Here is a 26,536-nt window from a genome sequence, read left to right as displayed (position 1 = left end):
GACTGGGACTAGAACCCAGTGTTCCAGTGCCGCAGGCGGAGGATTAGCCTATTGAGCCACAGCTCCGGCCAATTTTACTGTTAATTCTCATAGCACAACACGTTAAGGACAAAAGTCTTACAGGTAGAGCAAGTGTACAGTGACTCCTGTTGTTGATTTAACAATTGACACTCATATTTATGACGTCAGTAATCACCCGAGGGTCTTGTCATGAGCTGCCAAGACTATGGAAGCCCCTTAAGTTCACAAACTCTGACCTTATTTGGTCCAAGCCATAATCAAAGTGGAAGGTCTCTCTTCAGAGAAAGGTACCTCCTTTGAGGGCCCCTTCTTTCCACCGGGATCTCACTCACAGAGATCTTTCATTTAGGACATTTTTTTGCCACAGTGTTTTGGCTTTGCATGCCTGAAATGCTCTCATGAGCTTTAGCCAGATCTGAATGCCTTAAGGGCTGATTCTTAGTGCTGTTTAGGGCGTTTGTCTATGAGTCTACTGTGTATCCTGCTTCCCATGTTGGATCGTTCTCCCATTTTTAATTCTATCAATTTTTATTAGCAGACACTGTTCTTATTTATGTGATTCCTTTGACACTTAATCCTATCTTTATGATCAGATATGAACTTAAACTGATCATTTTAAAAAGTTGTATTTTTTTAAAAAAGATTTTATTATTTGAGAGGTAGAGTTATAGACAGTGAGAGGGAGAGACAGAAAGGTCTTTGATCGCTGGTTCACTCTCCAAATGGCTAGAACAGCTGGAGCTGGGCTGATCCGAAGCCAGGAAGACGCTTCTTCCAGGTCTCCCACACGGGTGCAGGAGTCCAAGCTCTTGGGCCATCTTCTACTGCTTTCCAGGCCACAGCAGAGAGCTGGTTTGGAAGAGGAGCAGCTGGAACTAGAACAGGCCTCCTATTATGGTATGCCTGTGCTGCAGGCAGAGGATTAACCTACTGCACCATGGCGCTGGCCCCAAAAGTTATATTATTTTTTGAAGAAAAATTTTCCTAATTCTGAGATTTTAAGGCTGGAATGGATTTTAGGAATAAGATCCTCATCCTTCATTATATATGTAATGCGTTGTTGTTGTTGTTTTTTTTTTTTTTTTTTTTTTTTTTTTTCCAGAGGAGGTGAAGACATTTTACAGGTTAGAAACTTGGTTCAAGAATCATAGGTCATTGGGCTCCTATGAAAGAAATATATCTAAGTTTCACCATTAGCAAGTAAAAATACTTTTGGATTCCTCTAAGGAGAATTGTGTCATGACTGATGATTTGTATCATGTAGCTGCCTTCTGATAGGAGTATTCTTAATTATTGTAAGTGCTGTTTCATTGCTTGAAATGTCTACTCTTGGAGTATTTTTTAACTTTTCCTCTAAGTAGGAATAAAATTGAGCATCTAATTTTCCTTTAGCCGATGTTGAACTAGAGACAGAAGGTTCTCCTGGGTTCATGGGAATCTCTGGTAGCATTTTCCAGCAGGCTGAATCCAGATCTGGGAATATTTCAGTGTGTGTTAGCATAGAGGTTTCACTGTCCATGTTTTACATAATATCAGTAATTTAAAATCTTTGGTTGGAGTAGGCTTTTCATTCCCCCACTACTTTATACATTAGGTAAAATTTACCTTAGAATAATGTGATAGAGGTGTATAAGGTAAAGATACAGGAAAAGGAGAAACTCCTTGGTGTCTTCTGTGTCTTCTGGTGTCTCAGTCAAGTTTTGTGCCTGGCTGGATTGGTACTTAGACACGGTGATGTTGATGTTTGCTGCAGGGGTTGGAGCTCACAGGCTGGGACAAAGTTGTGAAGGGGTGATTTGAGGAGAGATGTCCAACAACACTTTTTGTCCTTTCACAAAAGAACATAGAAGAAGGAAAGTGAATAGAGAGAATGATAGTGATTAGAGAAGATCAAGTAGGATCTGAGTTAGAAGATTCTAGGTCTGTTTTTAAGCTATAGGAGCATTGAATTAATTTCATGGAAGTAAGGGGCATGAGGATGTTTTTATTTTTCACATTTCCTTTTCATATGCATTAAACTATTATTGATGAAGATTTTTGTTGAAGTGTTTAAAGTGAATGTCATAGCACTGCTTTCTTGGTACATAACTGCCGATGTATCGGTCAGATTTGAGTATTAAACTATCACTTTGTGGATGAATGAAAGTTTTGGAGCAGTTTAAGAGGATCCTCAGTTGGAGGTCTTTGATTTTGTGAATCTGGAGTCTTTAATTTTTGATGTTATTAACTAGCAAGAACATATATCTTGACAGTATAAATAGAAACTAGAAAAGATAGCATATGTCTGAAACTTTCTAAATGTTTTAAAGAGAAATATTTTGTTAGGAGCTAGAATATATAAGTAACATTTTTATATAACTAAATAACAAAGTTTCTCTGTATTCCTTACAATGCAGTATAGTATTACTCTGTTCTACTTCATTCAAAAAAATTCTGGTTGTGACTAGTGGAGTTTTAGCAAAGCGGATGTTGATGCTTTTTATATAATTTTCAACAATTTTCCAGCATTTTAGTGGGTACTGGGAATACAAAAATTAATAATAGTCTGGTCCTTAAGGGGCCATACAGTAAGATGGGGCGAAAAATGAAAATAGAAAATACAGTGCTTTCTTGACCGTGACAGAAAGCTTAAGACGGAAGGGCCTCATCGCAACTAGCCGCGAGAGGAAAACTTCCAGGGCAGACATCATATCCTATGGTAGTTCTTCTCATGATAGGCTTAACCTAATGTGGAATTTATGTCTCTGCTTTTCCCTTTGTAAATTTGGAAACAAGTTTACTTGAAGAGAAAATATTTGGATTTTTGTCTTTTTTTTAAAGATTTATTTATTTATCTGAAGGCAGAGTTACAGAGAGGCAGAGACAGACAGACAGACAAAGGTCTTCCACCGACTGGTTTACTCCCCAGATGGCTACCATGCATGGAGCTGTGCCCATCCGAAGCCAACGGCTGGGAGCTTCTTCTGGGTCTCCCACGTGGGTGCAGGGGCCCAAAGACTTGAGCCATCTTCTGCTAGTAGAGAGAGCTGGATTGGAAGTAGAGCATCCAGGACTCAAACCAGCATCCATATGGGATGCCTGCACTGCAGGTAATGCTTTACCCGCTAACGCCACAGTGCTGGCCCCTGAATTTTTGTCTTACTGGTTATTTAAAGTAAACATTAATTACATAGATAACCGTAAAAATCATAATTTCACAAATGAATGATACTGCTTTTTTGAGTATACCTTGGTGATTAGCCTTAATGTCATTATTTGGGAAATATCTTTTCTGTCTTCCTCCCTTTATCCTGCCACATCCATACTGTAACTTACTAAGAAAGTAAAGTCAGGTACCAGTGTTGTCTAACATAAATATTTGACTATTGGTTGTTTGCTCAGATGGTGAAAGTTAACTAGCAGTGTAAAACAAATCATGAACTTTTAAAAAATGGAGTTAAAAGTTACTTCATTATCTAACACTTAAAAATGATTTTTGTCTTTTGTTGCAATTTGGAAATGTTATAGCAACATTGATTCTAAAAATTTGGAGTTCAGTTGGTTTTTTTTTGCAGAAACCTTAAAGGTGGGCATTTCTGTAGAATTTAGTTTCTGTAGGTTACACAGTTGTTACAGGTTTTTCCTGTGAGTGATAAACTACTACATCAGGTTGAAGAAGCTAATGTCTCAGTGGATGTGGTGGCTGTGGTGGCTGCTGTAGAATGATTTTGCTGTTACCAGTGAAAAATGCTTTCCTTATAGTTCTTGTGCAGCAGGCCATGGAGTAAAGCCCATTTTTATAATAAAGGTGATGAATTTAATCGGAAACTGGCAGCCAAATGGAAATTGCAGACCTTGATACTGGGAGAAAATTGCCTATAAAGCAACTCTTGAGAGAACAGCCTTTAAATTTATCCACCCATTTCGACATTGAGGCGAACACAGGAATCATAGGATATTTTGCTTGGCCTGCTTAGTTCAGATGAATGACACCTGAGTGTTTAAGAGCTAGAGAGCATTGGTTTAAGGTTGTTTAAGCTTTATACATAAAGCCTTTTGCACATGAGTACATTTTTGTATTTCTTAAATACTTAAGATACTGCTTTAAAAAATTTTCAGCATATATGCCTAAATGAATTGAAATCTGCTTACTCCACTTATAGTTGTAAGCCATGAATTTCATGTGTTTTTTTTTTTTTTGCCATGTATATGAAGAACTCTAAGATGCAGAACACTGTTTATAATTAATGCTGAATTGATGGAATGTCATAGCCAAAAGTCTGTATTTCATGTTTTGTTTAAATAATTTATAACAATTTATTTAAATTTTGTGTGTGTGTGTTTGAAAGACGCAGAGGTGAGGTGAGGTGAGGAGTGAGCTCCCATTTGTAGGCTCATATACCAAATGCTTGCTAGTGGAAATTAGCAACTTGTTGGAGCCTTCCATGGGGTCTTGGTTTTTCTTTTGGGTAGGGGGAACTCAGTTCCTTTAGCCATCGTTGTTGCCTCTCAGGGTCTGGGGTCTGCGCTAGTGGGAAGCTGGAGTTAGGAGCCAGAGCTAGTACTTTGTGGATGCTGATGTCTTTAACTTCTAGTCTAAATATACCCACTCTGCAGTATAAAGTTTAAACACAGTGTAGTAGAGTTTCTATTGTGGGAAGTATCTACTTAGTCTTTTTTTTTTTTTTTGGGTGACTGATGCTTGTCATTTCTTAAGAGTCACCCAACCCTTAATCCAGCATACGGTATTAACCTGAGTTTAGGTTATCAGATTTTGTTTGGATACACAGCTATGATCTGATTGTATTTTATGGGTAGCAATGTTAGGTGATAGGGTTGTAGATGTGGTAAATCTGTGTTATTTCAAATATAGAATTGTAGAAGCATGTAGTTTTAAAGCAAACGTGAGAACTTAATATTGGATTGAGGGCCGGTGCCGTGGCACACCGGGTCTAGTCCCGGTCGGGGCGCCAGATTCTGTCCTGGTTGCCCCTCTTCCAGTCCAGCTCTCTGCTGTGGCCAGGGAGTGCAGTGGAGGATGGGCCAAGTGCTTGGGCCTTGCACCCCATGGGAGACCAGGATAAGTACCTGGCTCCTGCCATTGGATCAGCGTGGTGCACTGGCCGCAGCGCGCCTGCCACGGCAGCCATTGGAGGGTGAACCAACGGCAAAAGGAAGACCTTTCTCTCTGTCTCTCTCTCTCTCACTGTCCACTCTGCCTGTCAAAAAAAAAAAAAAAAAAAATTGAAAAAAGAATTTGATTGAGACTCTGACGATGGCTTACTTTTTTTTTTTTAAAAAAAAAAAAAAGGGTTTTCTTGTGATACACATCCAAAGCACAGCTATAAGTGCAGCCACAGCTTAGTTAAAAAATGGTTGATGCCCAGTTCTGAAATACCTAACTGAGCTAGCATTTTAAGTTGTGGAACGATTTTAGAGTCATCTGCTTGAAAATGCATTATCACTAAATAAGCTCAACATTACAGGGTTGCCAGGTTACTTACTATAAGGTAAGGAGGGTGATCACTGAAATACTGTGCTTTCAGACTGACACGTTGTTGTGGGGCTGGGGTTGTGGAACAGCCGGGTAAGCTGCCTCTTGGAGTGATGCTGTTTGAATGCTAGCTCTAGTTCTGGCTCCTTTCTATCCAACTTCCTGTTAATGTATTTTAGAGGACAGTGGTGATGGCCCAAGTACTTGGGCCTCTGCCACCTATGTGAGAGAACAGGATGGAGTTCCCGGCTGCTGTATTTGGCCTGGCCCAGACCTGGCTGGCTGTTGTACCTGTTTGGGGAGTGAACCAGCAGATGGAGGATCTCTTTCTCTCTTGCTCTGCCTTTCAAGTAAATATATAAATTTTTTTTTTAAGATTTATTTATTTATTTGAAAGGCAGAGTTACAGAGAGGCAGAGAGAGAGGTGTCTTCCACCTGCTGGTTCACTCCCCAGATGGCTGCAATGGCCAGAGCTGCTCCGATCTGAAGCCAGGAGCCAGGAGCCTCCTCTGGTCTCCTATGTGGGTGCAGGGGCCCAAGCACTTGGGCCATCTTCTGCTTTCCCAGGCCACAGCAGAGAGCTGGATTGGAAGCGGAGCATGTGGGACTTGAACTGGGGCCCGTATGGGATGCTGGCACTGCTGGCAGCTGCTTTACTTGCTACGCCATAGTGCTGGCCAATAATCGTTTTTTAAAAAATTTTGGTTCATACCAGTAATTTCCCTATGAAGACAGGCCTTGGTGAAAGTAGATCTTTGTTCTTAGAAATTCTGTTACGAAATTTCCACTGAGAGAAGTACATACTGGTTTTATGGAACAAATAGCTAATTTGAATAGTAACTTGCGTATGTAAACCTAGAGGCTGCTTTAAAATATACAACTGTTCCTTGACCTCTGTTTTTTGAGAAGTGTTTGCTTAAATTAAAAAAGTACCTGGAGCAAGAAAAATAGAAGCACTTACCTGAATAATCATAGACATTACTTGAAATTTCAATCCAGCACAGTGATAGGATTAGGAGGCAAAAACCTCAGAGTTGTAAAAATGCACAGAAGCATTTCTTTTAAGCTTTTTTCATGTATCTGGGCCATCAGTACAACTATGTGTCATCAGAGTTATAAATATGCATCTTTGTTTTTCCTTTTATTTTCTTTTCCTTCATAGTAATTGAAATGAGCTTATTTTTTCCCATAGATTTTTTTAGGTCTAGGTGTTTATATCTTAGGACAGTAAGCCTTATCTATCACTTCTAATCCTCTAATCTGTTTACATGGAAAGATGACTTTTTTACTTTTGGAAGGGTTGCACTAGCAGGGACCATATTGCTTGCCATTGTGTCTCCAGGGCAGAGCATAATATCATAGAAAGGTAGGAAGGATTTTTAAGAAGTTCATGGAAGGGGCTGGCATTGTGGTGAAGTGGATTAAAGCCCCAGGCTGTAGTTCCTGCATCCCATATAGGCACTAGCGAGTTTGACTCCCGGCTGCTCCCTTTCTGAAGATCCAGCTCCCTGCATATGCTCCTGGGAAAGCAGCAGAGGGGAGATGGCTCAAGTGCTTGGGCTCCTGCACCCACTTGGGAGACCCAGAAGAAGCTCCTGGCGTAGGCCTGGCCTAGCCTCAGTTGTTGCAGCCATTTGGGGAGTGAACCAGCAGATAGAAGACCCCCCCCCCCCCCACCTCTCTCTCTGTAACTCTTTCAAATAAATACATCCTAAAAAAATGGAAAATGGGATTTCAGAAACTTTTGCATGAACTCCTTATTTCTTTTAAAAAAGATTGATTTATTTGAAACAGAGTTACAGAAAGAGATAGATAGAGATACCTTCCATCTGCTGGTTCACTCCCCAAATGGCTTCAACAGTCAGAGCTGGACCAGGCCAAAGTCGGGAGCCAGGAGCTTCCTGCGGATCTTCCATATGGGTACAGGGGCCCAAGATCTTGGGCCATCTTCCTCTGCTTTCCCAGGGATTAGCAAGGAGCAGTATTGGAAATGGGAACAGCCAGTTCTTGAACCAGCGCCCATATGGGATGCCGGCATTCCAGGAGATGGCTTCACCAGCAACGCCACAACACCAGCCCTTCATGAATTTTTGAGTTACCCTCACTGGATGTATTCAGTCAGTAATAGATTCTATTTTGTGATAGATATTCTACATATATTTGTTTTGAAAGAATTTATTAAACTCAGAATTTTATCTAATGAGATGTCATTATATGTGAGTAAACATGGACTGTGAACAACTTAATGACTTGTTGAAGGATTGCAGTTAGTCTGTGGCAAAGTTTAAATAAATATTTCTCACCTGACTTTCCTTCCAGTTTAATTTGTTATGCCATTAAATTATTATTGTGTGTCTCTACTTCCTTACCCCCATTAACTATCACTCCAGTTTCTCTTTTCAGTCTTTTCCCTCTTCTATCTGGCTCCTACTGTGTGTCACCTTTTTCCCAGATATCTAGCAGAAACCAAAATTAATTTTGGGCATTGAATAGTAATGCTACAGACGCTCTGTTGTAGGAGCAGAAGAATACAGTTTTTAGGGTCAAGCCTAGTTTCTCCTTCTGAGTTTTCCACTTACAAATGATAGAATCTTTTGGTGAAAATCCTTAATCCTTAGATCTCAATTTTCTAACTTAAAAAATGAAGATGAAAATAGTACCTATCTGAAAGGCAACTCTCTTAACCATATTGTAATATTAAAAAGTACTGACATCTTAGGGAGACTCAGTGTGGAAAGGAATTAGATTTCATTGTTCCAAAACTTTTTTTTTTAATTTATTTGAAATAGTTAGATCTGTCATCCACTGGTTCAAGTCCCCAAACAGTCGCAACAAAACCAGTAGCCAGGAGCTTCATTTGGGGGTCTCCCACGTGAGTGGCAGGAGCCCAAACACTCAGGCCAACCCTCTGCTGCTTTCCTAGGCACGTTAGCAGGGAGCTGGCTCTAAGTGGGGCAGCCAGGGCACAAACTGTCGCTTCATATGTGATGCCGACATCAGCTTAACCTGCTGGGCCACAATGCTGGCCTCATCTTCTAAACTTTGAATTTGAGAGATTTCCATCCTCTATACTAATTATCTGCCGCCATTCCCACCTGCACTGTATTCTGTTTCATTCTCAGTGAAACTATGCTGTGACCTGTAAACCAGTCTCTCTTCTCTCTCAGAAAGTTTGGATAATGGGGAAATAGGGACTAGGCAGCTGGGTGATCTCTTTGCAAAGGAAAATCCATTTCTAACTGTGTCCTTCCTTGGAGATATTTCACTGTACAGTGTCTGGTCTACTTACTTTCCTGGAGTCTTTGTCAAACAAGTCTGCTTTTGAGAGCCTGACATCAATTACAAATGTGAAGTCCAGAAGGGGCCAAAGATCTTTTTGGATCTGAGTTCTGGTTGCTTACCTGAGGACTCAGTTTTTTCCTGATAATTCATTCTAAGCATATCTGTCTCTTAGTCACACAGACCACATGGCCACTGAATCTGACATAATACTTTCTAATATTTACATAACTTCCTTAGATTATGTGAGTGATTATGAGGAATGGAAATTCAATAAAAGGTAAACTTACTACTTTGCATTATGAAGTACATTGAGGGCCTTCTTAAGAGGTCATAGCTGGGTACTCTTCTTCCATTTTTTAATTTTTTTTTTTTTTGACAAGCAGAGTGGACAGTGAGAGAGAGAGAGACAGAGAGAAAGGTCTTCCTTTTCCGTTGGTTCACCCCCACCAATGACCGCTGCTGATCCAAAGCCAGGAACCAGGTGCTTCTTCCTCGTCTCCCATGCGGGTGCAGGGCCCAAGGACTTGAGCCATCCTCCACTGCACTCCTGGGCCACAGCAGAGAGCTGGACTGGAAGAGGAGGGACCGGGACAGAATCCCGCGCCCTGACTGGGACTAGAACCCAGTGTGCCGGCGCCGCAGGTGGAGGATCAGCACCGGCTTCCATTATTATTTTTGCCCAACATGTTTCTGAAGGAGTAGGGACTGTGGCTGTATTTGCATACTGCTCTATCCCTATGGCCTTGGCTAGAGCCTGATGTGAAGTTGTGTAGGTTTACAGTACATATTTATTAAGTGTATAAATGAAAAACCACTGTATTGTATTGTTAATGACTAATACAGCTTTTAATATACTTTTATGCTTTATTATAGTTTGCCTTTAAAATACTCTTATACTTTATTAAGGCTGGATCCATTGTATTGTTTTTATGTTTGGGGAATTAAAAAACCTTTATTTAACATTTTAACTAAATCTGAATAGAGGGTTGATAAGGAAAGGACCATGTGGACTATAAAAAAGCTCAAGAAGAATCAATTGCTAAAATCCTTTTGGTGCATACAATGTTGGTATCTTGGTAGAGGCAACTTTTCTTTATGGGTTAGTGGTTTCTTTTTCTTCAAAAAGCTGAGACCAATCATATATGTAGATGCTTGTGTATTTGTCTTCTCATCTGGTCTGAGAAATTTAACATTGATGGAGTGAACATATGTTATTAGCAAAGTGTTTTAAACCTAAATCTAGTATTGTATTGAGAATGAACCCTTTTCAGTAGAGCAGTGCATTTATGTTATTGTAAAGGAATGAGGGCCTAAGCTAGTATTCAAGCAAATACTCTACTGACAGGTGAGGGATACAGCCAGCTAATAGTACCAAGAGTACTAACAAGGTTTATTCAAAAGGTATGTTTCCAAGGGATCTAAATGTTGGTAATATACCAAAAAGAAAAAAAAATTAATGTAGGAAACAGGCAGTAAGTATATTGTATATTAGGCAATGTGAGTTATAGGAATAAATTGAACAGGATAAAATGGGCCTAGAGTGTTCTGATGAATTGTGGCATATCTACAGCTTTGAATAGGAAATTCAGGGTGATCCTCCTTGAACTTGACAAGGATCAGAGATTTGAGGGCGATGAAGGGGTGTGTGTGTGTGTGTGTGTGTGTGTGTGTGTATATAGTTCTGTTCTCTCGGGAATAGCCTTCCAAGAGGAAGGGAGTCCTTGCAAAAACTTCAGAGGTCAGGGCCAGCACAATGGATTAGAAGAGTTGTTCGGCAAGCTGGGGGGGGTAGCATAGGAGTGCACATGTGGATGGCAGATGTCTTTGTAGATTCTCATGAGGATCTGGGCTTTGATAGTGTCTGAGATGGGATTTTTTTTCCTTTTTATTTCAGAACAGTTTTAAGTTTGCAAGACAAAAATTGTGAAGTGGTGGCACAAAGGGTTCCCGTATATCCTGCCACACCCAGCTTCCCCTATTACTAATATCTCCTGTTATTATATTTGTCACAATTAATGAGTCATATCCAGTCCCCCACCCCTGCCTTTTTAAAAAATCTAAGCTCCTTCTATCCCTCTCACCCCTCCCATGATCTAGTAATCAACCTTAAGTATTCAGATTGAGGTTTGTTTTTTAGCTTCCATATATGAGGAGAGAACATTGTAGTATTTGTCTTTCTCTGTGTGGCTTATTTTATTCAACTTGATATCCTCCAGTTGCATCTATTTTGCTGCAAATTATAGGATTTCATTCTTTTTTAATGGCTGAATAATACTCCATTAATACTGCCACATTTTTATTATCCATTCATCTGATGATGGACACTTGGTTATTGTGAACTGTTATTATAAACATGGTTGAGTAGGTGTCACTTTGATACAATAATTTCATGCCTTGTGGATATATACCCCGTAGTGGGATTGCTGTATCATATGGCAGATCTATAATGTTTTCTACAGTGGCTTCATTAATGTACATTCCCATCTGTAGTGTGTGAGAGACTTCTCCTTTTTCCACATCCTTACCAGCATTGGTTACTATCTGTCTTTTTGATAACAGCTGTTCTGACAGGAGTAAGGTGATAGCTCACTGTGGTTTTGAGAAATGGGAAATCTTTAGAGCAGTGGTTCTTGTAGGTGGCTCTGGGCATCCTAGGGAATCTCAGACTGCAAACTGTCTTCATGATAGTAATGATGATACTTGCCCTTTTCACTGTCATTACATGAATGTGCAGGAGAGTTCTCCACACTCTGTATGTGCTGTGTGACATTGCAGCAAATTGAATCCAGAAGATAGTGAGAATCTAGCTGTCTATATTAAGATAAACATGAAAAAATTGTAAAAATAGGAAAGGATGCCTTTTTCACTAATTTATTTTTTGTTTTAAAATGGATTAATTTCTGTAAAATCTAGATTTGAAGTTAATATCTAGGGAGTTTACTGTCATTTTTCAGTGGTTCAAAATAATTTAAGTGTTTTAAAATTTATGAGTAATGTTAGATTTAACTTTCAGGAACACAAGCTCTTTTGGTTCCTCGAAGTAATGTTTTAAGAGTGGAGTCCTGAGTCCAAAATGTTTGAGGGCAGTTCTCTTTAGAGGGTTTTGAGCAGAGGACTGACATTTTACTTGAACTTTAGCAGGCTCACTCTGGAGACTTAAGGGGATTGACTGATGGGCAGTGGTGGAAATAGTGAGATCAGTTAGCTGTTTTCTGTAGATGAGGTAAGAAATGATTGTGATTAGGTCTAAGGTTGGTACGGGGATATACTGAAAGTTGACTAGTGGTTGCTAGTTAATGAGTTACGAAGTGATACTGGAGTGCACGTGTTCTGAAAGTTGAATGCAGTATTTGCTAGTGGATGGTATATGGAGGGCAGGGATGGACTGTGTTCTGAGGTCCAAGGGATGTTTTGGGGGAAAGATTTGGGATTTGGTTTTGAATGTGCCAAGCAGATATGTCTGGAAGACAGTTGGGTGTGTTTGGAGTTGAGAGTAGAGGGTTGGTCTGGAATGTTCCTTGAGAGGTTTTTTTTTTTTTTTTTTTTTTTTTTGGGGGGGGTGGAATTGTTCTCATCTTTGTTTTTGTTTTTTAATGATAATATTTAGCATTCATTCCAATAAATTAAACTTATGTGATCTCAAAAAGAATTCTACATTTTAAAAACATGGTAAGATTACTTTTGGGGCAGGTACTGTGGCACAGTAGGTTAATCCTCGGCCTGTGGTGTCCGCATCCCATATGGGCACCTATTCTAGTCCCGGCTGCTCCTCTTCCAATCCAGCTCTCTCCTGTGGCCTGAGAAAGCAGTAGAAGATAGCCCAAGTGCTTGGCCCCTGCACCCATGTGGGAGACTAGGGAGGGGCCCCTGGCTCCTGGCTTCTGTTTGGTGCAGCTCCGGCTGTTGCAGCCAGTTGGGGAGTGAACCAACGGAAGGAAGACCTTTCTCTCTGTTTCTCCCTCTCACTGTCTGTAACTCTACCTCTTAAATAAATAAATAAAATCTTAAAAAAAAAAAAAAAGGATTACTTTCTAAGAATGTTGTTACCATGATAATGGAATGTTGACAGTTTTAGGAGGCAGTAAAAATGTAGTAAACACAGTTCTACCAGTAGAACCAAAATTCTACCAGTAGAATTTTGTGTCGTGTCCCAGGGCTGAGCCGTGTAATAAAGTTCTGTGAGTGGGCTCACGGGGATTTAAACGGTTTCCGTGTTTAACGGTTAGCTGTGGAAAGGTCCACTATAATAGTATTTTAGCGCCATGAACCTGTCAAAATCAACCTGCCCAATTATCCCAAATAACATTACTTAGATTTTCTGAACCTAATTCTTAGTAAAATAAACTAGCTGTAGTTTAATTAAAGGGGATCATATTGCTTACCATAATTAAAAGTGTTTTCAGTACCAATTACTTTGACATTTGGGGGCATTGTATAGTATTTTGCTCTTGTTATAAAAATGGAACTAAGAATATTGTTCTCATATTATTTTCCTTTCTAATTCAATTTTAATGCTTGGTGTAAAGGACTTTTTGGAATATTGAATGGTGTGGACTCTTTATTATGGATTAAAAGATCTCCCTAGCTTTTCTGTAGTATGGGGGAATTCTCTATTGTATGTGCTGTTGTAACACCTGTGAGTGGCATTAGGCATTCATTTACTTTATTTTTTTTTCGAAGATTTATTTATTTATTTGAAAGGCAGAGTTACAGAGATGCAGAGGCAGAGAGAGAGAGAGAGAAGTCTTCCATCTACTGGTTCATGCCCCAAATGGCTGCAATGGCTGGAGCTGGATTTATCCAAAGTCAGGAGCCAGGAGCTTCTTCTGGGTCTTCCACGTGGGTGCTGGGGCCCAAAGATATGGACCATCTTCTGCTGCTTTCGCAGGCATGTTAGCAGGGAACTGGATCAGAAGTGGAGCTGCTGAGACTCAAACTGGCACCCATATGGGATGTTGGCACTGCAGGTGGCGTCTTTACCTGCTATACCACAGTGCCGGCCCTTTAGTTGCTTTTATTTTTGGAATTAAGTTGATGCCCACCTAACCCACTGGTGCGTGATTAAACATCTTCGATTTTACCCCCTTTGAACTTAGTTGGGACTTAGAGTAGAATTGAAAAGGATAATTGAGAATCTAAGGAATTGTTGCTCGGGAAAACAGTCTGCTTGTCCCCCACAGAGATAGAATTCCTGCAGTTTTTGGGAATTCTGATTTTTACTTTGATCTACCAAATTTCTTTTTAAAATCCTGAGGTGTCTGGAGATTCTAAGAAGGTAAAATATTTTAAGGACAGACCTCTCTCCTCATCTCAAAAATATAAGTGTGTACAGGCCTGGTTCTGTGAGGATTTGGTGCTTAACCGGGATGTCATTTTAAGTAAATCCTGGTGCCCAATTATGATTCTGACAGGAGTATTAGGAGTCCCTTATGTGCTGTTCACAGTAGGTTATTGGGTATATACAGATCTTGCCTGTGGGGCATCAGCACAAAGCAGGCATAGAAAGTAATCTGTAAGGAGACAAAATAGAGATGCGCCTCACTGACAGCATTTTAGAGTACGCAGAGGCCATGAATGTCGTCTTGTCTAACCTGTTCATTTTATAAGTGAGGAAACTGAGACCCAGAAAGTTAAATTCAAAGCCGCACAGCTAAATGGTGCAGGGAATCAGGAGTAAAATCCCTACTATGTTCTTCAAAACAGATTTAAAGTTGAATGTATTTTGTAAAAAAGTTTTTGCTAGGGGCTGGCATTGTAAAGCCTCCACCTGCGGCCAGCATCCTGTATGGGCGCTGGTTCAAGTCCCGGCTGCTTCACTTCCGATACAGGTCTCTGCTGATGTGCCTGGGAAGGCAGAGGAAGATGGCCTCAAGTACCCTTGTGGGAGACCCAGAAGAAGCTCCTTGCTGTGGCCTGGCCTAGCCCGGCTCTTTCAGCCATTTGGGGCAGGGAACCAGTGGATGAAAGACCTCTCCCTCTATCTCTCCTGCTTCTCTACCTTTAAAGTTAACAAATCTTAAAAAAAAAAAATTGCTAAAGAAAATCTGCTTAAAATTGATAAATAATATTTATGAAACTTTGTAAGGAAAGTTATATCTACTTGAGGTTAATATTAGATTTTTTTATCTGGATGCTTTTATTTTAGAAAATGGTAGTAGTAATCTGCGTGATTAGTAAGTGCTTATTTTATAGCAAATATATGTAATTGAAAAAATTACTTTATGATATTTAAATAGTAGAAGAAATTATTTTGAGTCATTTTTGATTTCAGTTTTATTGGTAAAGAGACAGTTTTTCATAGATTAGTGGATTTCATGACTTGCATCCTTTCCCACAAGGATTTTTGCTTCCTCCATCAGAATAAATAACTCCAAAGGCCAAACTAAAAATCTTAAAAAAAGATAGAAATGTAGGAAAAATGACACAATGATTAATGGTAACAGCTTACAAAGTAATAGCTCAGTTATGGGAACCAAAAAATTAATGTTGATTCAGTACCATTAACTAATACTATTCAATACAATTAGCTAATCTGCAGATCTTACTCAAATTGAACTTGTTTTCCTACTCATGTACTTTGGGTTCCAGGATCTGATAGAAAATTCCACATTTCTTTTTTTTTTTTAATTAATATATTTGAAAGGCACAAATAAAGGGGAGAGAGATCATCCATCTGCTGGTTCACTCCCCAAATGGCTGCAACAGTCAGCAGTGGGCCAGGCTGGAGCCAGGAGCCAGGAGCTTCTTCTGGATCTCCCATGTGGATGCATGGTCTCAAGTACTTGGGTCATCACCTGTTGCTTTCCCAAGGTTGTCAGCAGGGAGTTGTGTCAAAAGTGGAGTGGCCTGGTGCTCATATGGGATGCCGGCCCTGCAAGCGGAGGCTTAACCTTCTATGCCACAGCACTGGCATCTCCACATTTTCTCCAATGTCACTACTTCGTTATATTCTTCATTTGTGTTTGTCTGATATTGTCTCATGACTACTAAATGTCATGAGGCTAGACATTTTTGGCGAGAACATCACACGCAAGCACTGTGCTGCATGTCCCAGCGTGTCAGGCTAGGGATTCCTGTTTTGATCACTTGGTTAAGCTTACGTCTGCTAGATTGCTCCACTGTAGTTTCCAGTATTTACCCCATCCCCTTTGTAGTTAATAAATATCTTATGGGGAGATACTGTGAAACTACAGATATATCCTGTTTCTCATATTTCAGCTTACTAATTTTAGCATCTATGAATGAATGATTTTTGCCTTCAACAGTTATTACTGTGTTGTGTTCCTAACTGTAAATGCCCAATTCCATCTTTACTTGCACACTATCTTAACTAAAAATTTTGTATTGAAGATCTTTCTCTTTTTCTCCCCCCCCCCCTTTTTTTTAACTTTTTATTTTTTTGACAGGCAGAGTGGACAGTGAGAGAGAGACAGAGAGAAAGGTCTTCCTTTGCCGTTGGTTCACTCCCCAATGGCCGCTGCGGCTGGCGCACCGTGCTAATCGAAGCCAGGTTCCAGGTGCTTCTCCTGGTCTCCCATGGGGTGCAGGGCCCAAGGACTTGGGCCATCCTCCACTGCACTTCCGGGCCCCAGCAGAGAGCTGGACAGGAAGAGGAGCGACCGGGACAGAATCCGGCGCCCCCGACTGGAACTAGAACCTGGGGTGCCAGCGCCGCAGGCGGGGGATTAGCCTACTGAGCCGCGGCGCCGGCATCTCCCTTGTATTTATTTGTTTCAATACAACACTATGGGCTCATAGGTTATAATCCATTACTATCTTTATTCACATACATTTACAAGAAAAGTATTGGTAGTATGTTGAAATAATTAATAATTCAAAAGTGCTTTCCCTCCAATGGGTAGAGCTGGTAACATATCCTTTGGATTTTGATGAAATCCCCTATTCATGTGATTAACATGTAATTTATTCATGTGATCTAACAGTTGGGAGTCAATAACTTAATCCTTATTACACTAATTTTTTTTCATTTAGTAAATATAAATTTCCAAAGTACAGTTTATGGATTACAATGGCTTTCCCATTGATTTTATTTGAGAGACAGCACGAGAGAATGAGAGAGAAAGCTCCCATCCACTGAGTCATTATCCAAGTGCCTGAAAGCTAAAGCTCATGTGTAATACAGGGCTCCCCCTTGATTGGCAGGAGCCCAGTAACTTGTACCATCTCCCATGCCTGCCAACGTCTGCTTGGCAGGAAACCTTGGTCAGGAGCTAGAGCTAGGTATTGGACCAGGTACTACGATGTGGGATGCATGTGTATTAACCTGAGCAAGGAAGAGAGAGATTATCTGTCTGTTGATTCATTCCCCACATGAAGACAGGAGCCAGGAACTTCATTCAGGTCACCCACATGGATGGCAGGGTTCCAAGTACTTGGGCAATGTTTTGCTCTTTTCCTAGGTGCTTTAGTAGGGAGCTGGATTGGAAGTGGAGCAGCTGTGACTAGAATTGGTGCTCATATTGAAAGCAGGCAGCAGCTTAATTTACAACGCCAAACACCAAGTAGAGCATTTTGACTTAAGGTGCTCTCTTATTAAGATACACACACACAAATCTTTACTTAATATATGCTAAATTGATCTTCTGTGTATAAAGATAATTGAAAATTAATCTTGATGTGAGTGGAAGGGAAGAGGGAGTGGGAGAGGGGAGGGTTGTGGGTGGGAGGGAAGTTATGGGGGGGGAAGCTATTGTAATCCATAAGCTGTACTTTGGAAATTTATGTTCATTAAAAAATAAAAAACAAATTGCCCTTAAAAAAAAAGATACACACACAAACACGCACACATTATATATATATATATATATATACACACATATATGTATATATATATGTATAGATATAAATGGTGAGTGATTATTTAAAAACAATTCATTTGGTAATATGGAAGTTTAGTAGTTCCTATAAATCCATCTCCCAGAGATGATTACTCTTATGAGTTACTATTCTTTTTTTGACATCTGTATGTCTGTACATATACTTAAGTATAAATTGGATCATATCATTGACATTCCTTTCTGTAATGTGTGAAAGAGTCTTTGCAGGAATGTGCAACTTACTGTCAAATATATTCCCTGATACAGAGCTGCTGTTAAGAACAAACAGGGAAATAGAATTAGCATTGTTATAAGGTCTTTGCTTTTTCATGCTTTTGTGTGTGCAGTTTATTAACCGTTTTGTGCAGTTTTTAATTTTGGAAATGTAAATTAAGGTAGTGATGTTAAATTTAATTTTGTACTTTTAAATATGAAGTGCAGAAAAAATTTAATGCCCAAAATAAGGTCTCATCTAGAGAAGTACTGATAATTTTTTTTTTCTTCCTCGCTGGTTTGAAAGTAGTTGCTTTGAAATAAAATCAGATTTAATTAATTTGGTTGTTGAGTAAGCAAAACGTATACTATTCAATAGTTATATACTCTGGTTAACCTTCTTAATGTATTTACTTGTTGAGTGAATAAAACACATTCATTCTTACTGTATACTCTATAGTTACCTCCTTTTCTCTGACCTTGGAACCATGGATGAAGGTGGCTTCCTAAAATAAGCTTTGTGCAGTTACAGTCCGTGCATTTTTCTCTGCTGAAAACAGCTTTAAAACTTTCTCTGTGTTTAGTAAATCCTGAATTAAAGGTTTCATTTTACAAAAGGAGTCTTTGTTAACCCTAAACTACATAAGGGTACATAACAGCCACCTTTTTATAAAGTGACAGTTGTTCTTCAGTTATAAATAGATGTTTAATATTATTGTTGTAAGATTTAATGAGTACGTATAAATAAAAACTAGTAATTTGTTCAGACTTAAAATAACTGAAATCTTATTTTACTCCTGTGCTTGTGTGCTACTTTAGTGTCCAGCAAGAGATGATGGGCAGATAATGATGAAACAAATACTGAAGTCCATGTAAGCTAAAGTTGAAATGATAAAAGCTGTCAGTTTAATTTTCCATATAAAATATGTACTTTGTGTATCAGAGCATGCATATTTATAAATAGATGTTTCTTATTTTACTGAATAAATCAATGGAAAATGTTGAATTAAAAAAAGGCAGTCATAGTCATATGACTGTACCCTATCCTTTTCATTCTTCTCTGTATTTTAGCTCTAGTTACACTGATATGCTGATTTTATCTTTGGATTTAAATTTATTGCACAAAGAAAGTACAAAGAAACATGTCTGTAGCATCAGCATAGCCAGTTGAACAATTGCAGTCAGCTGTCACGCACAGTAAAAGATGTACTCTGTGTGAACAAGTCTTTCAGTGCTTTAAAATTTTTTTTAATTTGGATTTTTACCAATCCTGAAAAGAATTCATGTGTGCATTTATTTTCTTATTTGTATATCAAAGCTAGTAAATGATTTTCATATTTCATTTCATAATGTTCATTGTCTTAGTTTAAATTTGTCAACTTCTAAAATAGAAAGTAAAAGAGGACTATATTCTTTGCCTAGTTTCCCTGCATTGTAGTATTGACTTTATACACTGCCTTACGTATCTATCTAATCTGTTTTGGGAAATGACTGCTTCATTCCATAACTGAGATCCTCAGCCTGTATTTTTTTCTTTTACATTTCTTCATGTTGTCCTTAATTATGATTTTCTAGTTTTTCATTGAGTTAGTTGATCTGTTAATATAGTAATTCACATTTTTTAAGGATATGTGCAGAATTGTAAGGTGACAGGTAGACTGCATGTATGATAATTCAGATAAAATAAAAGTGATAATAATGGAAAAATCAAAGGCAAAAGTGAACTGATATATGAAGCATTAAGAATGATTTTTTAAACCTTTGAGTTTAGTTCCATAGTTGGGTAAATGAAGAAGATGGGAAAGGCTTATGGTAGACAGTTTAACATTAATATAACAAGTCATGTCAAATAACTGCACAGTGACTTTTTTCCATCTTAGGAGCAAAATATACTGACAGTGGAGCTTTAGTTTGGAAAAGAACAAATAATCAAGATAATTAGAGCAGAGAGAAATGTGAGGTGACAGTAAGTAGTATAACCAAAACAAGTTTTCAGATCTAAACAAAAATAGTGTTCAGCATACTGAAATTTGAAAAAATATAATCACTTACTGTTCAAGAAATGGAAAATAGGAATAGCATAAATATTGGAAAGGTACTGAAAAATTTAGACATTGAAAAATTTACAGTCTAAACTTGAGACTGAGATCTAGACTGGATATTCCAAAATGAATTATTTTGTTTAAATGATCAATAGTTGTACATAGGATAGTGAACTGTGTGCTGTATAAAATTTTAGTTAGATCCTCGACTCACAGACTAGGCATTTTTAAGAGTGTCAGCTGATAGATTAACACGTGTCTCAAGGGGTTTGCATGGTAGAAAACATTCAGGAAAAAAAGACTTGTCTCTCACTGTCTAAGCAGTTGTGCAAGTATGGAATGGTGGAGGCTTGTCTTAATAATGTCCTCAGTGTTGTGCTTGCCAAGAAAGTTTAGGTATCCTTACACCACAAAGTTCAGGACTAGAAGTGGACAGCCTTAGGTCTATGTGCATCCTCATGGATTGTTGTGGAATGCTGTGTGATATGAGATTTTATACTCTCAAAGGGTATGAAATTGCAGTGTGTAAACAGGTGGGAGGAGATGAAGCCATGCCATAGTTTGGAGAAGAGGTCAGTTAAATATAGAACTTCTTAAGTATTTTTGAGACTGCTAAGTAGGGGCCAGTGGGTGAGATTGTAGGAAAGCAGGTTTTGGCTCAGTAAAACAAATTTGAAATATTTCAGACTGTCAGAAATGTCTAAAAACAAATTGAACTGAGACAAGATATTTAGATGGAAGATATGTATCTAACTTTGGGGGTTATTGCAGTGGGAATGTTTATACTGGTTGGTCAAAATGGTTCTGAACTTTTAGTTTTAGATGGATGAAGGTAATGTGGAGGTTGGAGGTGAGCATTCAAGTAATATGTTTGATGCAATAAGAGAATATATTTGAGTTATTAGTTATAAAGTATTTCTCATGTTTTATGAATATACACATTTGAACCCATCACTTAGGAAGTAATTAGAGCATTGCCTGTGCCCTATACCCTTTGTATCTTTCTGTAACAGTTTGGCGACAGTTCTCTCAAATTGATAGGATAGCACTCCTTTTAAATGAAGCTGTGATTGCCATGACTGCTGAAATAAAACAAATTTTTTCAACATTGATGTATTTATCTTCTGCTGGTTCAATCCCCAGATGGCTGTAACAGCAGAATCTGGGCCAGGTTGAGGGCAGAAGCCAGGAACTCTATCCTGGTTTCCCACATGGGTGGTAGAGGCCCAAGTACTTGGGCCATCTTCCTTTGTCTTCCCAGGCTCATTAGCAGGGAGTCGTGTTAGAAGCAGAGTAGTTGGAGGACTTGAACTGACATTCTGATATGGGATGTAGGTATTGCAGGCAGCAGCTTAACCTGCTGTGACACAGTGCCAGCCCCCTGGAGTGGAAGGTTTTTACACTGGGATTATGGAAAAATTAATCAGTGGGGTTCTTGGAAGCAGTGGATTCAATTCAATCACTCAGTAAGCAGCTTCTAATTCTATGAGGTATGGGCATAGAGGTTAAATAATGCTTGCCTAAAATCACAAAGAGTTACTGTTAGAAATGGAATCAGAACTTCTTGTGATTTGATTATTATAAAAAACACACCTGAAAGTGCTGGTGATTTCCTGACTGGAAAGGTGCTTCTGAGAAAGAGAGTCCTCAGGTGTTTAGATTTAACAGTGAATAAGATTGTAAATTTCTTGAGGACCTGAGCTGTATGTTAGTCATATTTTTGCTTCCATCAGAACTGTCAATTATATAATTCATATTGTTATTAAATTGAGTGATATATCTTAGAGAATGAAGAAATTGCAGTAGAAAGACTTCTTATTTCTCATATTAGATGAGTTTTTTGAGAGCTGAAACTGAATTTAAGACTCCACAACTTAGCTCATTCTTTGTTTAGCTACCTATCTACCAGATTTATTTATTTATTAAAGATCCATTGAGTTCCAGGCCCTGTTTTTAGGAGCCAGGGATAAAAAGGTGCCATGGAATATTTAGTTTTTTTTTTTTTAAAGATTTATTTATTTGAAATATTTATTTTAAGGATATATTTATTTATTTATTTATTTGAAAGGTGGAGTTACAGAGAAAGAGCGAGACAGAGACAGAGACAGAGGGAGAGAGAAAGAGAAAGTCTTCCATCCACTGGCTCACTCCCCAGATGGCTGCAGTGGCTGAGCTGTACCCATCCGAAGCCAGGAGCCAGGAACTTCTTCCAAGTCTCCTACGCGGTGGACTTGGGCCACCTTCTCTACTGCTTACGCAGGCCATAGCACAGAGCTGGATCTGAAGTGGAGCAGCTGGGACTCGAACCGGCGTCCATATGGGATGCTGGCACTGCAGGTGGCTGCTTTATCCGCTACGCCACTGTGCTGGCCCTGGGATATATATCAAAGAATCATAGATGTTTATAGAAAAGTGGTAAATACACTGCATCATCTGTCTGGATGTATGTATAATTTGAAGGTTATTGGTTTATATATATATTTAAACTAGTTATCTAAATTTTCTGATCACTAGTAATCAATTATTTTTTGTTCTTGTAAGTCTGATAAATTTCGTTAGTTGAAAAACCAACCCTCCCCAGCTGTTATAGTGATCCTGCTTATAATCACAGGTTTTTTTTTAATATTAATTATAAATTTCAGTTGTAGTATAAATCCACTTGGTCTTAATGCATTTTTCTTTTAATATGGTGATGGATTCTATATATTTAGGTTGCTTCCATTTGTATAAGCAAATCCATCTATAGTTTCCTTGTATGCTTTTTATTATGTTTTTATATTGGTGCAATACTACTTTTTTTTAAAACAATTATTCTTCAAGAAATACAAATTTTGTAAGTACAACTTTAAGAATAGTTATTCTTCCCACCATACCAGCCCTCCCACCCCTCTTCCTCCCTCTCCCCTTGCCAGTCCCATTCTCCATTAAGATTCATTTTCAATGAACTTTTTACACAGAAGACCAACTCTATACTAAGTAAAGATTTCAACAGTTTGCACACACACACGCAGACTGAGAACTGGTTTTACATTTAACTCAATACAAATTGTTGAGGACAGAGGTCCTGCATTGGAAGTTAGTGCTCAGTGACTCCTGTTAACAATTAACACTCACGTATGAAGTCAGTGACCACCTGAGGCTCTTGACATGAGCTGCCTAGGCTGTAGAAGCCTTTTGAGTCCACAGACTCCATCAGGCAATACTGCTTAATAATAATTGAGCAGTTTCTCAAGCAGAAATTAAGTGGGCCGGCGCCGCGGCTCACTAGGCTAATCCTCCACCTGCGGCGCTGGCACACTGGGTTCTAGTCCCGGTCGGGGCACCGGATTCTGTCCTGGTTGCTCCTCTTCCAGTCCAGCTCTCTGGTGTGGCCAGGAGTGCATTGCAGGATGGCCCAAGTCCTTGGGCCCTGCACCAGCATGGGAGACCAGGAGGAAGCCCCTGGCTCCTGCCTTCGGATCAGCGCGGTGCGCCGGCCACAGTGCGCTGGCCACAGCGGCCATTGGAGGGTGAACCAACGGAAAAGGAAGACCTTTCTCTCTGTCTCTGTCTCTGTTTCTCTCTCTTTCTCTCTCTCTCACTGTCCACTCTGCCTGTTAAAAAAAAAAAAAGAAGAAGAAGAAATTTAAATGATTGATGTGAATGGAATGGGAGAGGGAGCGGGAGATGGGAGGGAAGTTATAGGTGGTGGGGGGGAAGCTACTGTAATCCAAAAGCTGTACTTTGGAAATTTATATTTATTAAATAAAAGTTAAAGAATTTTTTTTTTTTGCATCCAGGAGAGCTTTTTATTTGTACGGAACGGTTTTAAAAATACAGAATAAAATAGCTTTATCTCTACTATTATTCACAACATCTGGTCCAAATATTACATATCTTTAAAATACTTAAACGTTTAATGAAGCCATGTTAGAAAAAACAATATGAAAATTCTTTTTTAAAAACTCCATAAAAGAATTACACATCTCAAAAAACAACCCCACCCCAAATACCCTCGGTATGCAAAATAAAAAACAAACAAACAAACAAACAAACTCCCGGGAAGGGATGTAGCCAAAGTCAGTCACAAAACCTCAAGGAAAACGGAGGCAGCCCCACGGTTTTCAGAACAGTATGGAGGTGTTGGACAGGGGCCGTGGGGGACGCACAGGGAAGGTGGTCGTCTGGGTGGTCAGTGGGCTGGCGACGCTGGGGACGTGAGAACGCTGGATGTGAGCGCCAAGGCGGCAGGGTCCAGAGCACCCCCGGAAAAAAGTTAAAGAAATTTAAGTGATAAGAAATCTATACTGGGAGGCTGGCACCATGGCACAAGGGGTTAAGCCATGGCCTGCAGTGCCAGCATCCCATGTGGGCACCGATTCAAGTCCCTGCTGCTCCACTTCTGATCCAACTCTCTGCTAATGCCTGTGGGAAAGCAGCAGAGGATGGCCCAAGTCCTTGAGCCCCTGTACCCTGCACTATATTGTAGGTGCTTTTTATTTTTTAAAATTATTTATTTAGAACGTAGAGTTAGAGAGAGATTGTCCACTGTGCTGGTTAACTCCCCAGTTGGCTGTAAAAGCCAGGGCTGGGCCAGGCTGAAGGCAGGAGCCAGGGTCTCCTATGTGGATGCAGAATACCAAGCACTTGGTGCATCTTCCACTGCTTTCTCAGGCACATTGGCAGGGAGCTGGATTGGAAGTGGAGCAGCCAGGACTTGAACTGGCACCTATATGGGATGCCGGCACTTCAGGTGGCGGCTTAACCTATGCCACAACATAGGCCCCTGTAAGTGCTTTTATGGAGACTTGAATTAAAGCATATGTGTGTAATTTTAATTACATTAAAATATACTAGTGCCCTTTCCTTTGGTTAAGATGGACACTAATTTGATGCTGGGCATTGTTAGGAAAGATTTCATCATAGATCTAGAACTATAAAAAGTGCTTTAGGAGAGCTTGAAGTCTTATAACAGTCAAATCCAAGGTACTCTTGATTTTTATGTCATCTACTATTCAGAGATAAATTTTGGTAAGTTTGACAGGTTGTTATTTAAGAGATAAAATGTGTAATAGATTGAATCTTACTATTTTTGAAGTAGAAAATGTGTTTTGCTTTGTTTTTAACTGATTAAGACTTTACAACTGGGTAAGAACATATTTGGTCCTGCCTTTTTGGTGTTGGATTTTATTTAACTGAAATATTTAAATAGCAAGTTAGGGGAATTAAAACATTGCGTTTATATTTGATAGTTGCTTAATGTCAAAAAACTGAAAATCCACATTTGGAAGTTATACTAAATACATACTATAAGAGGCATTTTCTTTTTTCAACACTGATGGTGCAAGCTTTTTTTCTCACGAGGGGCATACTATATAGGATGGAGAGATAATTAACTTGGGCATCCAGTTAACTTTAATAGTGACAGCCCTTATTATGTGTTCTGATGGGCAGGAGCTTGTCCTTTCGTGCACAATAGAAAATTAACAGTTTTTGAAAGAATCCATTTTCTTTATAGGACTTGCTGATTCTTTAAGATAGAATTGCTGTTTTTTATTAAAAAAAAATAGGAACTGTAATACAGTTTTTATACAGTTTTTTAAAAGGTCATTGATTTTGGGTATCTTCACTTTTTTTTTTTTTTACAGTCTACTCTTTAACCTAATTTAGCTTGATATCTGTTACCATTTGTTCTTGAAGTTTCTGTGATCATTAATGACTTAGTGGTCAAATCTGGGTTACCATCTTTTGCTCTTTACTTAGCATACTTCTATAGTGTTTGACAGTGCTGATCATCCTGTCCTTGAATTGAACATTTCTTACTTTCTGTGCTACCTCTCTTCTCCATGCTATCTGCCTCCACTTCTTCTTCGTTTGGATACTCTTTACTTCACTCTTAGAATGTTGCTGTTTCTGGAGTCCATCTAGTCCTTCCTTTTTCCTTTACCTCTAAGACATCTCATAGCTTTAACCATTAAATTTGTGTAACAGACTCAGACTTCCTTTGGGCTTACAATCTATTATCTTTGAACATCTGTTTGAATATTCTAAAGACAAAATAACTATCAGAGTGGTCCAGTTTAAATCTTAATCATACAGATTAGTTCTGAAGTATAAAAGAGCCTTTCATAATAGTTTTGTTTTACAGATTAGTTCCGAAGTATAAAAGAGCCTTTCGTAATAGTTTTGTTTTGTGGGCATTCTTACAGTTATTTAACTAAAGGTATCATTTGGAATAACTGGCCTTAAGCATGGAAAAATTAGTTAAAATAACAAGTCTGTATCATATTGGTTAGAGCTGGTGTCTGAAGTGAGTTTCAGTAGGATATTATTTGCTTGGTATAAATTTGATTTGTGGTAGAAATTAAGGCTATAGTCCTATTAAATATGGACTTAATCCAGAGAATGACAGAATAGGTCAGTAATTCTTTGCTAGAGTTTTAACAGTTTATCAATGAAATCCTCCCCTGCCTATATTTTTTTTCTTGGTAGCAAGAATATCTTTTTGTCTAACACATTTAAAATTTTTACTTTTAACAGAAATTAGCAGAGTACGGAAAGACATGTACAATGACACATTAAATGGCAGTACAGAGAAAAGGAGTGCAGAATTGCCTGATGCTGTGGGACCTATTGTTCAGTTACAAGAGAAACTTTATGTGCCTGTAAAAGAATACCCAGATGTAAG

General features: G+C 38.9%; 1 protein-coding gene across 13 annotated transcripts in view; it reads left to right on the top strand.

The window, feature by feature from the left end:
• Positions 1 to 26,536, top strand: part of QKI (QKI, KH domain containing RNA binding) — a 166,504-nt gene that overhangs the window by 20,126 nt on the left and 119,842 nt on the right. For all 13 annotated transcript variants that reach the window (XR_011388429.1, XR_011388428.1, XR_007923130.2 and 10 more), the window contains exon 2: positions 26,389 to 26,531. Coding sequence is in view for 9 of the 13 variants with exons in the window: in XM_051855180.2 (XP_051711140.1) it covers positions 26,389 to 26,531 (143 nt within the window). In the remaining 4 variants the exon portion in view is untranslated. The remainder of the gene's footprint in view (positions 1 to 26,388; positions 26,532 to 26,536) is intronic.

The sequence above is a fragment of the Oryctolagus cuniculus genome, chromosome 5 (genome assembly GCF_964237555.1).
Source record: "Oryctolagus cuniculus chromosome 5, mOryCun1.1, whole genome shotgun sequence".
Lineage (NCBI taxonomy): Eukaryota > Metazoa > Chordata > Mammalia > Lagomorpha > Leporidae > Oryctolagus > Oryctolagus cuniculus.
The sequence above is the reverse complement of the archived record's forward strand: the minus strand, read 5'-3'. Positions and strand labels throughout refer to the sequence as shown.